General features: G+C 32.9%; 1 protein-coding gene across 1 annotated transcript in view; it reads left to right on the top strand.

The window, feature by feature from the left end:
* Positions 1–12,339, top strand: part of LOC145242735 (ATP-binding cassette sub-family C member 4-like) — a 275,544-nt gene that overhangs the window by 79,136 nt on the left and 184,069 nt on the right. Inside the window, exon 3 of the mRNA XM_080105907.1 lies at positions 5,035–5,146. Coding sequence (XP_079962033.1) covers positions 5,035–5,146 — 112 coding nt within the window. The remainder of the gene's footprint in view (positions 1–5,034; positions 5,147–12,339) is intronic.

Here is a 12,339-nt window from a genome sequence, read left to right on the forward strand (position 1 = left end):
AGGGGAAGAATACGAACAAATAGTGCTGGAGAAATGATTATAAAGCGGAGATTAGGGATGCTTGGAGAGTTAATATCTGAATTTTAACTGCAAATAAAATTAATACAAACCAGCAATGAGGAGTGAACCCGAGACCTTTCGATTACAGATTGGGAATCTGCCAACAGACTAGATCCATCCTGCTCACAGTGATGGTCGGGTTTCACCGGACAACTATAGAAAATGGGGCGATAGGTCATTTAGTGTCAGTTATAGAGGATTGCTATGGTCACATGTTGCTACGTTCATGCTCGGGATCGTGTTCTATTAATATGATGGTCTTGCTCAGGATCGATTTCATTCAATTAGACAGTGTTGCTCAGGATCATGTTCTGTCAATTCGGCGATGTTGCTCAGGATCATGTTCTGTCAATTCGGCGATGTTGCTCAGGATCATGTTCTGTCAATTTGACAGTGTCTTTTTAGCAGATGCAAGTTCTGTCAGCTGTGCGTTGGATTTTTATAATACCAACATATCTAACCACAAAACTCAATTCAGCCTGCTAGGTTAGTGAAACCATCCATCCAGTTTTCAATTTCCACTTTCAAAAATTCTGTGCATGCATAGATTTACAGCATTTTTACATACTCTTTCCAGAACAAAACAAAAAATGTAAATTTTCTTTTTTTTTCTTTTTTTTTTTTTACATCAGTATTTTACGAATCGTACTTTATCGTATTTAATTTTTTTTACTAACATTTCTAAATTTTTTTTTTTTTTAAGAAGTCTAGCATAAACAAAACGAATATACATAAATAAATAAAACTGAAGATAATTAAAAAAACAAACAAAGCCATTCTGTGTCAAAAATTCGTTTGATTAAAAAGGGAATGATGATTTATTTTTATTAATACCAATATTATTTTTGTAGCTTGCAAGCCCATAAATTTGATATTTTTCTAACGTCTGTATATTTTCTTTTTTAATTCCGTCACTAATATTTTGTTTAATTTCACTTAATTTCACTTTGTAGATTGTTGTGAGAAATCGTTTTGTTCTCATTTTTTTCACTGAAAACAATTTGTTTTTTTTTTCCTTTTAAAAATATACATTCCCTTTCCAATTCGCTCTCTGCTATCTTAGGTTTTAACATTTGTTTTACAATTTTAAAATTAGAAAATGGTCACAGATCTAGCAAAGGGAATAGAAAGTTAGAATTTTATTAAAAAAAAAAAAAAAAAATTGTACGTTTTTAGCATCCCAAATTGTTTAATATGATTATTTTATTTGTATTTTCGTTGTAATTTGATGAGTTAACAAATAAAGATTTCACTTATTATTGACAACAATCACAATACTAAGTTAGTTATTGTTTGGTCGGTGCAGATCAACCATTATCATGTTGATTCCCATAGAATGAAAATGAAATGTTCCAAAATGTCCAATTAACAATGGTTTAGAATCAACGGAAAAGATTTAATGTCACAAGCCTGCTGAGTTAAAAAAAACTGATTTTGACATAAATATACAACATATAACTATAACCAAAGGAAAGAATAAGTTACTTTTCTCCAGGGTGGAACAATAAATTTGTCACTTTAAAGAAAACAACACTACAGCTTTATTTTAAAGCTTTTATTGCAAAAATCAATTCAGGTAACTTGACTATGTAGTAGAGCTGACATCTCTTCAATCACTGCCTCAATACGGGTCTGGAACTGGGAGGATGCTTTTTCCATAAACATTGGTGGGAGCTTGGTGAATGGCAGCAATTAGGCTGGTTTTGGTGTTGGTGTTGTGGGAGGTCATGTTGGTGATGTTCTTGACATATGACTAAACGAAGTAGTCCAGCAGGTTCAGGTCGGAGGTGGAGGAAGGACAGTGAGAGAAGGGTACAAAGTTGTATCACTCCTGAAGCCAAGCCTGGGTTTCTTTGGACTTATGGGCCAGCACTAAGTCCTGCTGCCACACCCAGGGTTTGCCAAAGGCCACCTGTTGTACCAGGGGATCACCACACTCTTCAGCACATCCAGGTCCACTTTCAAGCTGACTTTGAAAATGTGTGGTAGCATGATGTGGCCCTCACTTGAAACCACACAAAGACTATAACCATGGCTGGAAACTTTATTGAGCTGTACCCTTAAGTGTTAAACTATCTGAATTTGCATTTTGAGGGTGCTGTTGTCATAACTTGCATTGGTAGAGAGCATGAGTTATACAGTGGCACATCTCCGATCTCGCTTGTTGAACATTGTGTCACTTTCAGACATGATAGAAGGCTCTTATCGCTCTTGGGATTTGTACACAACTGGCCAACTAGTAGATGATCTGCAGCAAAAAACAAAACCAGTTTTCATCAAACGAAAATGGAATCATGTCTTTTATAGGATGACAATTTTATCATTCCACCACGTACATAGATGGTTATGGTTCTGTGTTTTAACTTATTGTAACGTTTTTCCCTTCAAATGAATTTATTTTAACCCAGTCGATTTAAAAAGACTGATTTAAACATAAATATACAACATATAAGTATAACCATATTTATAACTATATTTAGTGCTATTAGTAGTGCTCTGGCAGCATCTTGAGTTTCAATTTTTTTTATTCCTCACTTAAAAAAAAGGTTAGAAACTTGGTTTTAGTAGTGCTCTGGGAGCCTCCTTAATTTTAATTAGTGCTTGCAGTAGTGCTCTGGAGGTCGCCTGAGTTTTATTTTTTTTTCATTCATCACTAAAAAAATGTTTTATCAAGTCAATAAAACACAATATAATCTCAACACCACTTTTTATTTAAACATTTTTTTCTTTCACTCTTCAAGGGCCAACAGGCCGACAGATAGTCTGGTTATACTATATATATATATATATAGACTATAGATATTCAATTCAATTTTAATTAGCTGCAATTTATTTAGTAAGTGACCCATCTTTCACTAAGTTTCTCCTATTCTCTCTCATTCTCTCGTTCCCCCACGTAACTATTTTATACAACCCATCTCTCTTTCTTTCCCTCAATAGAATTTAATCAAGAAAGGAAAGAATACCAAGATTGGAATAGTCCATTATAAACAAAAGGAAATATCACCAGAGTCAGTAATAACGTTTAACTTGTAGCAATAAAGAAACAGGGAAAGGAGAGGGAGATATAGTTTGCAGAAAGAGACTAATTTTATATTTTATCTTTTTATTTTTTATATTTAACTGGCTTTGCAAACTGCCTTTTTTCTGATTCAAACAATTTAAACCAAACTTAATGGTTGACGCAGCTGGACACATTTGTTTTTATAATTATATTGAGTAATTAAATTAGTCTTTCTACTAGTGCAATATTGAATATCTAGAAAAAAAAACCTAATTCACAGACGACAAATTAATGTCTAACTTTCAAATTAATCATTATATGAATTATGAAAAAAACTTTGTTTGCTCACCCCTTTCTCTTTATTGCACGTGTGGTCAGTCAATATACCTGGCTTTGTTTAAAAATGAATATGAACTTATTTTTCTTTATTTAAAAAAAAATGCTGCTATCATATGTCATGTGTCTTGAGATAAGAAAGCTTCAAGAGTGTGAATTCCATATAGAAACATTGATTTAATTTGAATAAAATAAAATATGCATCAAGTGCGCTTGAAAGCCAAATCACAATGTAATAGTAGGAAAATAAACAAATATTTTACTTGTTTGAAATTGATAACATATATTTCGGAGCTATACTCCATCTTCAGTGTGTTGTTTTCTTTCTTTTTTTCCTTTTCTTCTTCCTTGCCATGTTGTAAAGTTGGAGAAAGAAGAGTCTTGAGCCGTGCATTGAAACTGTGTGTAGGCAACACAAGAATAACGTCAACGCGCTGCTCTTTACAAACAGAAGGTCAGTTAGGTCATCCATTCAATGCTTTCACCAAGTCTGGAGATAATCAAACCTATGGAATTTATGTTTCAATATTAATAAATGAAATTATCTTCCAGTTGGTCCTTCACACTCAACATGGCACCTGATTCATTTTAAGTGAGATGATGCAGGCCAATAACTTGGGTGTTGTGGTCATTTCCTCTTTTACTCTTACTTCATTGAAAACTTTTATTCAAAAATATTAACTTTATTGACTCTTATGTATTTTTCTGTTTTGACAAAAACAACATCATGAATGAAAGTCTTTTTCATGCTAAAAATTACTTATTACATCGTAAAAAGCTAAAATAAATGTGTATATTCATTTTAGCGTCATAAGATGAAATAAGATATTTTTGGAAACCAAAAATTTAGTAATGCTGTGCGCACACTTTTTCTTTGTCACAGTGATAACATCTTTCTCCTCCTGTCTTTGTCTGTCATATGACTGATTCTGAAATATGGCATCCTGGTTTTATCTCCAATCGGTCAAGGATATCCAGCACTTGAAGAAAGTTAGAGGTTGGTGAAGATTAGGGCTGTGACAACAGAATATTCTTTTCATTCTTTTGACTTTCGGGTATATATCCAACACAGTTAGACATACTTAATCAACCGAGAACCACATCTGTCTATATAAAAACATATAAGATATTAACGGATATATACTCAATGAAAAGAATATGCTGTTGTCATAGCCCTAGTGATGATTCATGAGCTCCACACAAAGTCCTACAAACAGCAACTAGATACCCTCCATTTATACTTGCTGTAGCATATACAGCTGTGAGGTGAACTCATCTTCGTCTTTAGCATTACGTGTGGAAATGATAATGTGCAGCATGATCTCTTCTTCACACAAGCTCTGGAGAGAGGGGTTTTTGGAAACTCACAGAAACTGCTTGATATGATTTCAACTGAACCATCAGAAAGCTTCTGTTTCAGTCCAAGTTACTGCACTGTGAAACCAACTGTTGAAAGCCATGGCCAGCTCACTTATGTCAAACATTGGAAAGTAGCACTTGACACAGTGTGTCCATTGATCTCTGGATGATTATCCCCGTGCGTAGCTCCCTTTCATAATTTGGCTCAACATACATTGATGTTGACGTATAATAATTGACACAGTTTCTTATTTTCTTTTCAATTTTATTTTCAGAGAATGGGAAAAAGAAAAGGCCAAATTAAAAGCTAAACCGAGTTTACTTCGAGCCGTTATACGGGTAATATGGAAGCCATATGTTTGTTTGTTATTTTTGGTATCGTTGGATGTAAGTAAACACTTTCATGTATACTTTCTAACAATTTACAAGTTAAAAAAAAAATCTATTTAAACACATTTAAAGATTCACCTGACTCTAATAAGTAATCAGATTTGGTTCATTCCTTTCATCATTTTTAATCCTCTCATAATATTCTTCATCATTCAACCCATCTTGACTTTTGGTCTTGATAAGTGTTGACCTAGGTGTATATGTATGACCTTGCTGGAGACCGTTAGTAAAAAAAATATTTTGTGTCTGTAACCAAAACTATATCACTATTTTCAAAGATATTAACTTACATAATGTTATTATCAGCCATGATGGTCAGGAGTGAAATTCTTATCTTGATCCTCTTCTCAAAAAGCTGGTATATTCTTGAAGAATTCAGTGAAAATTGTTAAATTAAATTTGATTTACTTAACCAAATGTAACTGTAATTCTTTAACTACAAGTTCTTTCTAGTCCATATCCATGAAAGGTAATGAGTGGTTTTAGGGACTTCTTTATTTCTAAATACCTTACATGATGTGTGTTTAGTGTACTTGCAACAGCATTCAGTCTTGAGCCACCTTTTTCCTTACCTCCTTGTACCATATCCCATACATTTCATTGGTACTATCAGATTAGGCTGTCTGAAGATATTGAGTTCCTAACATGAAATGCACCTAACATTGATGTTTTTTTTGTTTGTTTTTCTATTCCCTTTTGCAAAACTTAATTGTGTTCTGCAAAACCAAAAACAAAAACAACAGACCACCCTTTTCCCCCTTTTTCCTTTTCTCTCTCCTACTTTTCAACTGGTTTTTAACTTAAAATGTACCAAATATTAATACTATAACCCTTTTCCCTCTCCATTTCAAAACTTATGTTCTGCAGGACAGGAAACAGAAGCAATAAAATCCACTACAAAACAACCAAACACTACAAAGTATTAATTGAAGATACAAGGAGCTTGAAAAATAAAAACCTACAAAATGACTGGATGCAGCATTAATAACCCAAAGGGGTTGATATACTATGAAACAAAATGACTAAAGCAAACATCACAAAAAAATTCTTAAAGAACTTGAAACATAAAAACTTTACACAATTAATGGCACTGTTGGTGGGGTTCCAGAATGCACCAATAAGGCTCTGCAGAAGATAAAAGTCCCTCAGTGGGGCCACCTGTTGTCCATAGGTGGTGACCCATAATGTTCTAAAACTGAATCCTGGTGGTTGAGCACCTGACAAACCGGATTCAAGTGGCTGTGAGTCTACAACTCCACTTTGACTCTTCAATCGGCTAGTTATGACAAGCCCTAATATAAAAAAAAAAGGAGAATTACAAATGCCCCCCCCCCAAAAAAAACACATGCATGCTAATATTAGGAGATGGCAAGGGCCAATCAGATAGTGAAACCAGATACTACCGACAGCAAACCCCTTTATTATACTTTGCCAGGACCAAGGAAATTAGGAAATTGTCACAAGTATCTACACCCACTGTTTGAGTATATCATCCTTGTATCTCTGAGATACTTGGGCAAATTGGTTTCCACCCAATCATCTCTCACTATAGAGCTCTGAGGAGGGTGGGGAGCAAAGACGATGAATCAACATAAAAATTCATATGGCTTAAAAAAAAAAATAACAAAAGACACTGAATCTAACACTGACAGTGATGAAGAAGAAAACACAAACTCTGATACCAACTTTCCAAGTCATAGGATCAATGGGAGACAACCAATGCCCAAACTGTCCCCCTTCCTCATAGAAAAGATGCTATCGAACTCCATTAAACCAAAAAATGTTTTAAAAAAAAAAAACCCAAAAAACTAAAGATGGTAATCTATTGATCAAAATAGACCAGATAAACCAAAGTAACAAACTTTAAAAAATGTCACATTTCCATGATATTAAAATCAAAGTAACTCTCCATGAGAGATTGAATCAATCTAAAGGCATAATTAGAAGCAGAGAACTATCTCTGCCACACTAGAAGAAATACTAAACGAATTAAATAGCCAAGGATAGAATCTCAAAGAATCTTTATTAAAAAAATAATGAAAAATACTAATACATATATCCTTACATTCAATACACTAAAAATCCCAACGGGCTACAATATAGAACCAGTAAAGATATATACCCTTACCCCATTGAGATGTTTTAAATGTCAGATATTCGGACACCATAAAGACACACGCAGAGGAAGTCCTAGATGTGGTTCGGAAGACCAAAACCATAATACAAAAACTTGTTATGAAGAAACTAAATGCCTCAATTGTTCAGGAAACCATCCAGCCTTTTCCAAATCTTGTGAAAAATGGAAAAAAAGGAAAAGAAATATAAACAATAAAATATAAGAAAAATATCTCTCTTGCTGAAGTGAAAAAAAATAGTTGAAACTTGCATAAAAATCAATCATATGCAAAAACGGTTGAAAAGAGCAAACCAAATAACCACCAGCAACTTAACAAATATAAAGAACTTATAGATAATCTAATTGATTTAGAACTTAATGAACTATTGAACTTTCAAAAATCCCTAAAGATTACTCACACTCAAAGTATGGAAAAAAACTAGAGAAAAGAATGAAATCCATAAATTTCAATGTCATCATAAACCCAATTCTCCCCTCTAAAAAAACAACTGCTCTGAAGAACAAACTTCTCAAAAATCTAAAACCTACGGTACAAAATCTAATAATCAATAAGCCAAGGACTCACCCAAGAAAACAAAAAATACAAAACTAAGTACATGTAAATCAAATACTGATGCAAGAAACCAAAATTCACAAATAAACCCTCAAATCCTCCTTTCTAACAGTTATAGAAATGGAAGACACAGAAAAACAAACCTTTCATAATGAAGTAAACTCCTCAAACTATAACTCTTAATCAAAAACTGCCAATAAATACAAAAATAAAAAAGCAACCAAAATACTCCCTGAGCTAATTAAGGCAATAAGTGGAAAAGCTTCTCCTCAAAAAATAAACCTATCCAAAAATAAACCGCAATCTTGATCAGTCTCTGAAAGCAGAGATAAATCTAACCCCAAAAACAAGATTGATCAAATATAAAAAATGGAAACTGAAGAACCAAGCAATTCAGGCAAATTTAAAGAAAATAAATCCCAAATACTTAAATCACAATGAATTCGACAAATAAAAGAAAAAAACCAATGGAATATTAGAAATAAAAACTTCAACAAAAACCAAACAGATTTAGAAAAAGCAAAATAACCTACTCATGCAAAACCTCACAAAATGCAACAAAACAACATTCATGCAATGAGGACTAAGACCTAATCATGAAGAAATATCAGAAATCATGAACAAACAAAACCCCTCAGCGATCTGTCTACAAGAAACACTACTCAAAGAAAATCATAAATATAAATTCAAAGGATATAACATGTACAATGAAACACACATATCAGCAACAAATAAACCAATTGGAGGAGTGTCCATTAAAAAAACTATACCTCTCACAACCCTCCAGTTAAATACCGAACTTCAAGCAATAGCAGTAACAACTTACCTACACAAAATAACAATATGCTTGATATACACTCCACCAAATCAAGAAATAAATAAAAGAGAAATAGATATACTAATTAATCAACTCCCACCCCTTTCATAACAATGGGAGATTTCAATGCACACAGCAACCGTTGGGGAAACAATCAAAACAATAACAAGAGTAATATAAACAACAAAATATTATCACAGCAAACGTATGTATATTAAATAATGGCAAAAATACCTACATGCACCCAGCCAAAGGGTCCATGTCTGCAATAGACCTATCAATATGCACTCCATTCATTTATATAGACTTCCATTATTATGTATTCGAAGACCAACATGGCAACTTGCATTTTAGAGAAAGCCAACAACCATTATCAATAGGAATTCGATAGTAAATGATTATTGCGAGAATAAAATTTGCAACTGATTTAAAGAAGCAGAGAGTGCTGAGATTTGTCGGTCAGACTTTAAGCAATGTCGCTTATTTTTTCCAGTGAGTGATCACAGATAATGGTTTGTGGGAGAACTTATATTAAGAAATAACTTAAAGTAATGTGACCACTTTGACCATGCACTCATTGTTGGTTGTAATTGCTTATTATTTGTTTTCTCAGAATTATTCATTAAAAACAATTGAAATTATTCTTTTTTTACACAACACAAAAGACTTTGTAATTATCTTATTTGATTTAACGTCTGTTTTAGGTACTTACTGACATGTTTTAATAATGGAAATTGAAAAAAAAACATCCACTAAATGTTTTATTTAAATTTCTTTGCAATTACTTAGCAACCAATAAATAAGCAAAACTAATATTTGATTTTTTTTTTTTTTTTTTTTCAATATTTAGCGAAACACTAATTACTGAGGAACAAATTAGCATTATAGAGTTTATTACTTTTTGTTTATGACAATAATTTTGCAAAAGTTTCAATCTAATAATTGCTTATTCTGTAATAGTGGTGGTGATGATTTGGTATGGCAGGTACTGTGAGTGCTTCAGACTCTGGGGTGGCAATATCAGATATCTGTTCTCCATTTGGTCTGATGTCTGTGGTAGTTAGGTGTGTTAAGGAGTTGATGCAAGACATGGCCAAACCACCTAAGATGACAAGCATCCCAGTAATATGAATCTTCTATTGAATCTAGTTTGTTAATCATGGTTATGATGCAGAAGTCATTGCAGACCAGAAGCGTTTTGAGGCCCATGTCTCACCGTCATGCAAGCATGATATTTATTTAATTTAGCATTATTGGATGTCTCTTGTTTGTAGTGATATTCTTATACCAACTGTACTTATAACCAAGAATATAAGTTTTAATGAAATTCCACTTTTTTAATACAAGGAAAAGCTGATTTCTGCTTAAATTGTTAGACCCTCTCATGGATTCAAGTTCTCTGCTTTTTAAAAAAAGTTTTACATAAAAGCTGATTTTTGCTAAATCGTTATTCTTATCTCTTTTGTTTTGCATAGTTATTTAACAGGATTTTATTTCTCTTTCTCTTTCCTTTCCCTCATTTTTTCTTTCTCTTTTCCTGTTTTTTTTTCTCTGTATATCTTCTCTTCCCTTGCCTTATTTTCCCCTTTTATGACAGTTTTTGCTGAAAACTAAAAATCTTCATTTTACCATAAAGATTAAGATTTCATACGATTCATGAAGAGAGTAGGAGACTTAGTTAACGTTTGTTTCATTAAATAATGACTGTCTGTCTCCTTCCCTCCATACGTGTGCTCAGTGTCATTCTCTTAATTTTGACTTTCTTAGTTGAAACTGATCTGATGATTACTTCATAAGTAAATTTGCCTTATATATATATATATATATATATATATATATATATATATATATATATAAAATTTCATATTTAAATGTATGTATGTATGATGGAATACTGTTGCCATATCTGGGCAGGAGCGGCCAAAAACAGCCTATCATGCCTTGACAGAGTACAAAATAGACTTCATGGCTTAGTGGGGGATGCCCTTTTCTCTACCCTGCAACCTCTCTCCCACAGAAGAGACGTTGCGAGCGTATCCTTGTTTTATCGTTATTTTCATGGCAGGTGCTCGTCTGAACTCCAATCTCTGGTCCCCCCTCGCCAATCTTTCACGAAAAACACCCGTCTAACTGAATCCACTGTGAAAAATTTCCCCCACTCTATATCTGTGCCTAAATCAAAACGCGGATTCCATGAACAAAGCTTCTTTCTTAGAACTGCACACCTGTGGAACTCTGTTCTGTCTGCCTGCTTCCCTCCGGACTACAACTTGGATGTCTTCAAGTCCAATGTTAACAAATTCCTAATGAACCGCCCCCTTAATTAAACACTTCATCAAATCTCCACACTAACGTAATGTACTTGCAATAACCCTTATCCCTGAGTGGCTTCCGGGCCTTGATAAGTGGTGATCACTGTGTAAAAAAAAAAAAAAAATTTAAATACAGCACAATCACGTTGACATATATATATATACATTTGTATATTTTGGCAGCAAGTCATTATTCAAGCACATCTAATTGAACATGACAGAGTTATTCTTTTTTCCGATTTTTCTGGATATCTTTTCCATTCGCCGAGCAGATGCACCGATAGAAAGCGCTTGAGAAGAATATGGCTGAAAAACAACTTTTGTGTGCCATTTTATACAACATGCCAGCTGAAATAAAAAAAGACCGCTCAGCGAATGGAAAAGATATTCGGAAAAATCGGAAAAAAGAATAACTCTGTTGTGTTCAATCAGAACGGAAAATTTTGCTGCCAAGGGGTCAAAGTTCAAAAGATTTAACCTTTGTGGTTTCTGGCGAACAATTCAGCTAATTTTGGGTCTAAACATTTGAAAGTTTACATGAAGGGTATTCAGACGTGCAGCAAGCTTTTTAATCAGTTTTTGGGCAAAAATTTGGCTGCCGAGAGGTCAAATTGAAAGAGTTGACCTTTGCAGACCATACCAAACTCCTTTGCCAATTTTGAGTCGAAACACTTAAAATTTTAGATGTAGGTTTCCTGGACATGAGTCAAACTTTTTAATATATATATATATATATATATATATATATATATATATATATATATGTACAAATGCATATAAATTTATGAACAGCGCGTAGTGTCCAAGCAAAGTCGGGCTGAACTGCTGTGTTAGCATATATATATATATATATATACTGCTGTGTTAGCATATATATATATATATATATGTTTAATTCTTTATTTTGATTTTTGTCTTTATTAACCTCCTGTGCTTATTTTTAAACTTGTAGTTCTCACATTATTCTTATTATGTATATATGAAGATAAGGCTGAAAATGATAGATTTAATATTTAAATTAATTGCATAACTAGTATGAGGTGAAGATAAATATTAATAAAATTATAAAATAAAATTATTTAAATAAACGCTTTAATTCATAATTTTCCTTAAAAAATAGCCGGTAAAAGGGAAATGGAAAAAACGAATATATCGTAACTTGTAATCTATACGAAACTAAGGCAAATTGAGAAATGAATAGCCCATGATATGGCCCTAAAATAATTAATATCTGTTAAATTTTAAATATAAATGAAAGTTTTTTATATATATATATATATATATATATATATATATATATATACCTGTTAGCATGAACAAGAATATTAGTTATAACAAGACTATCTATGACCCGTTGGGTCAGTATGTTAT

The sequence above is a fragment of the Euprymna scolopes genome, chromosome 1 (genome assembly GCF_053919585.1).
Source record: "Euprymna scolopes isolate OS-2025 chromosome 1, ASM5391958v1, whole genome shotgun sequence".
In the NCBI taxonomy this organism is placed as follows: domain Eukaryota; kingdom Metazoa; phylum Mollusca; class Cephalopoda; order Sepiida; family Sepiolidae; genus Euprymna; species Euprymna scolopes.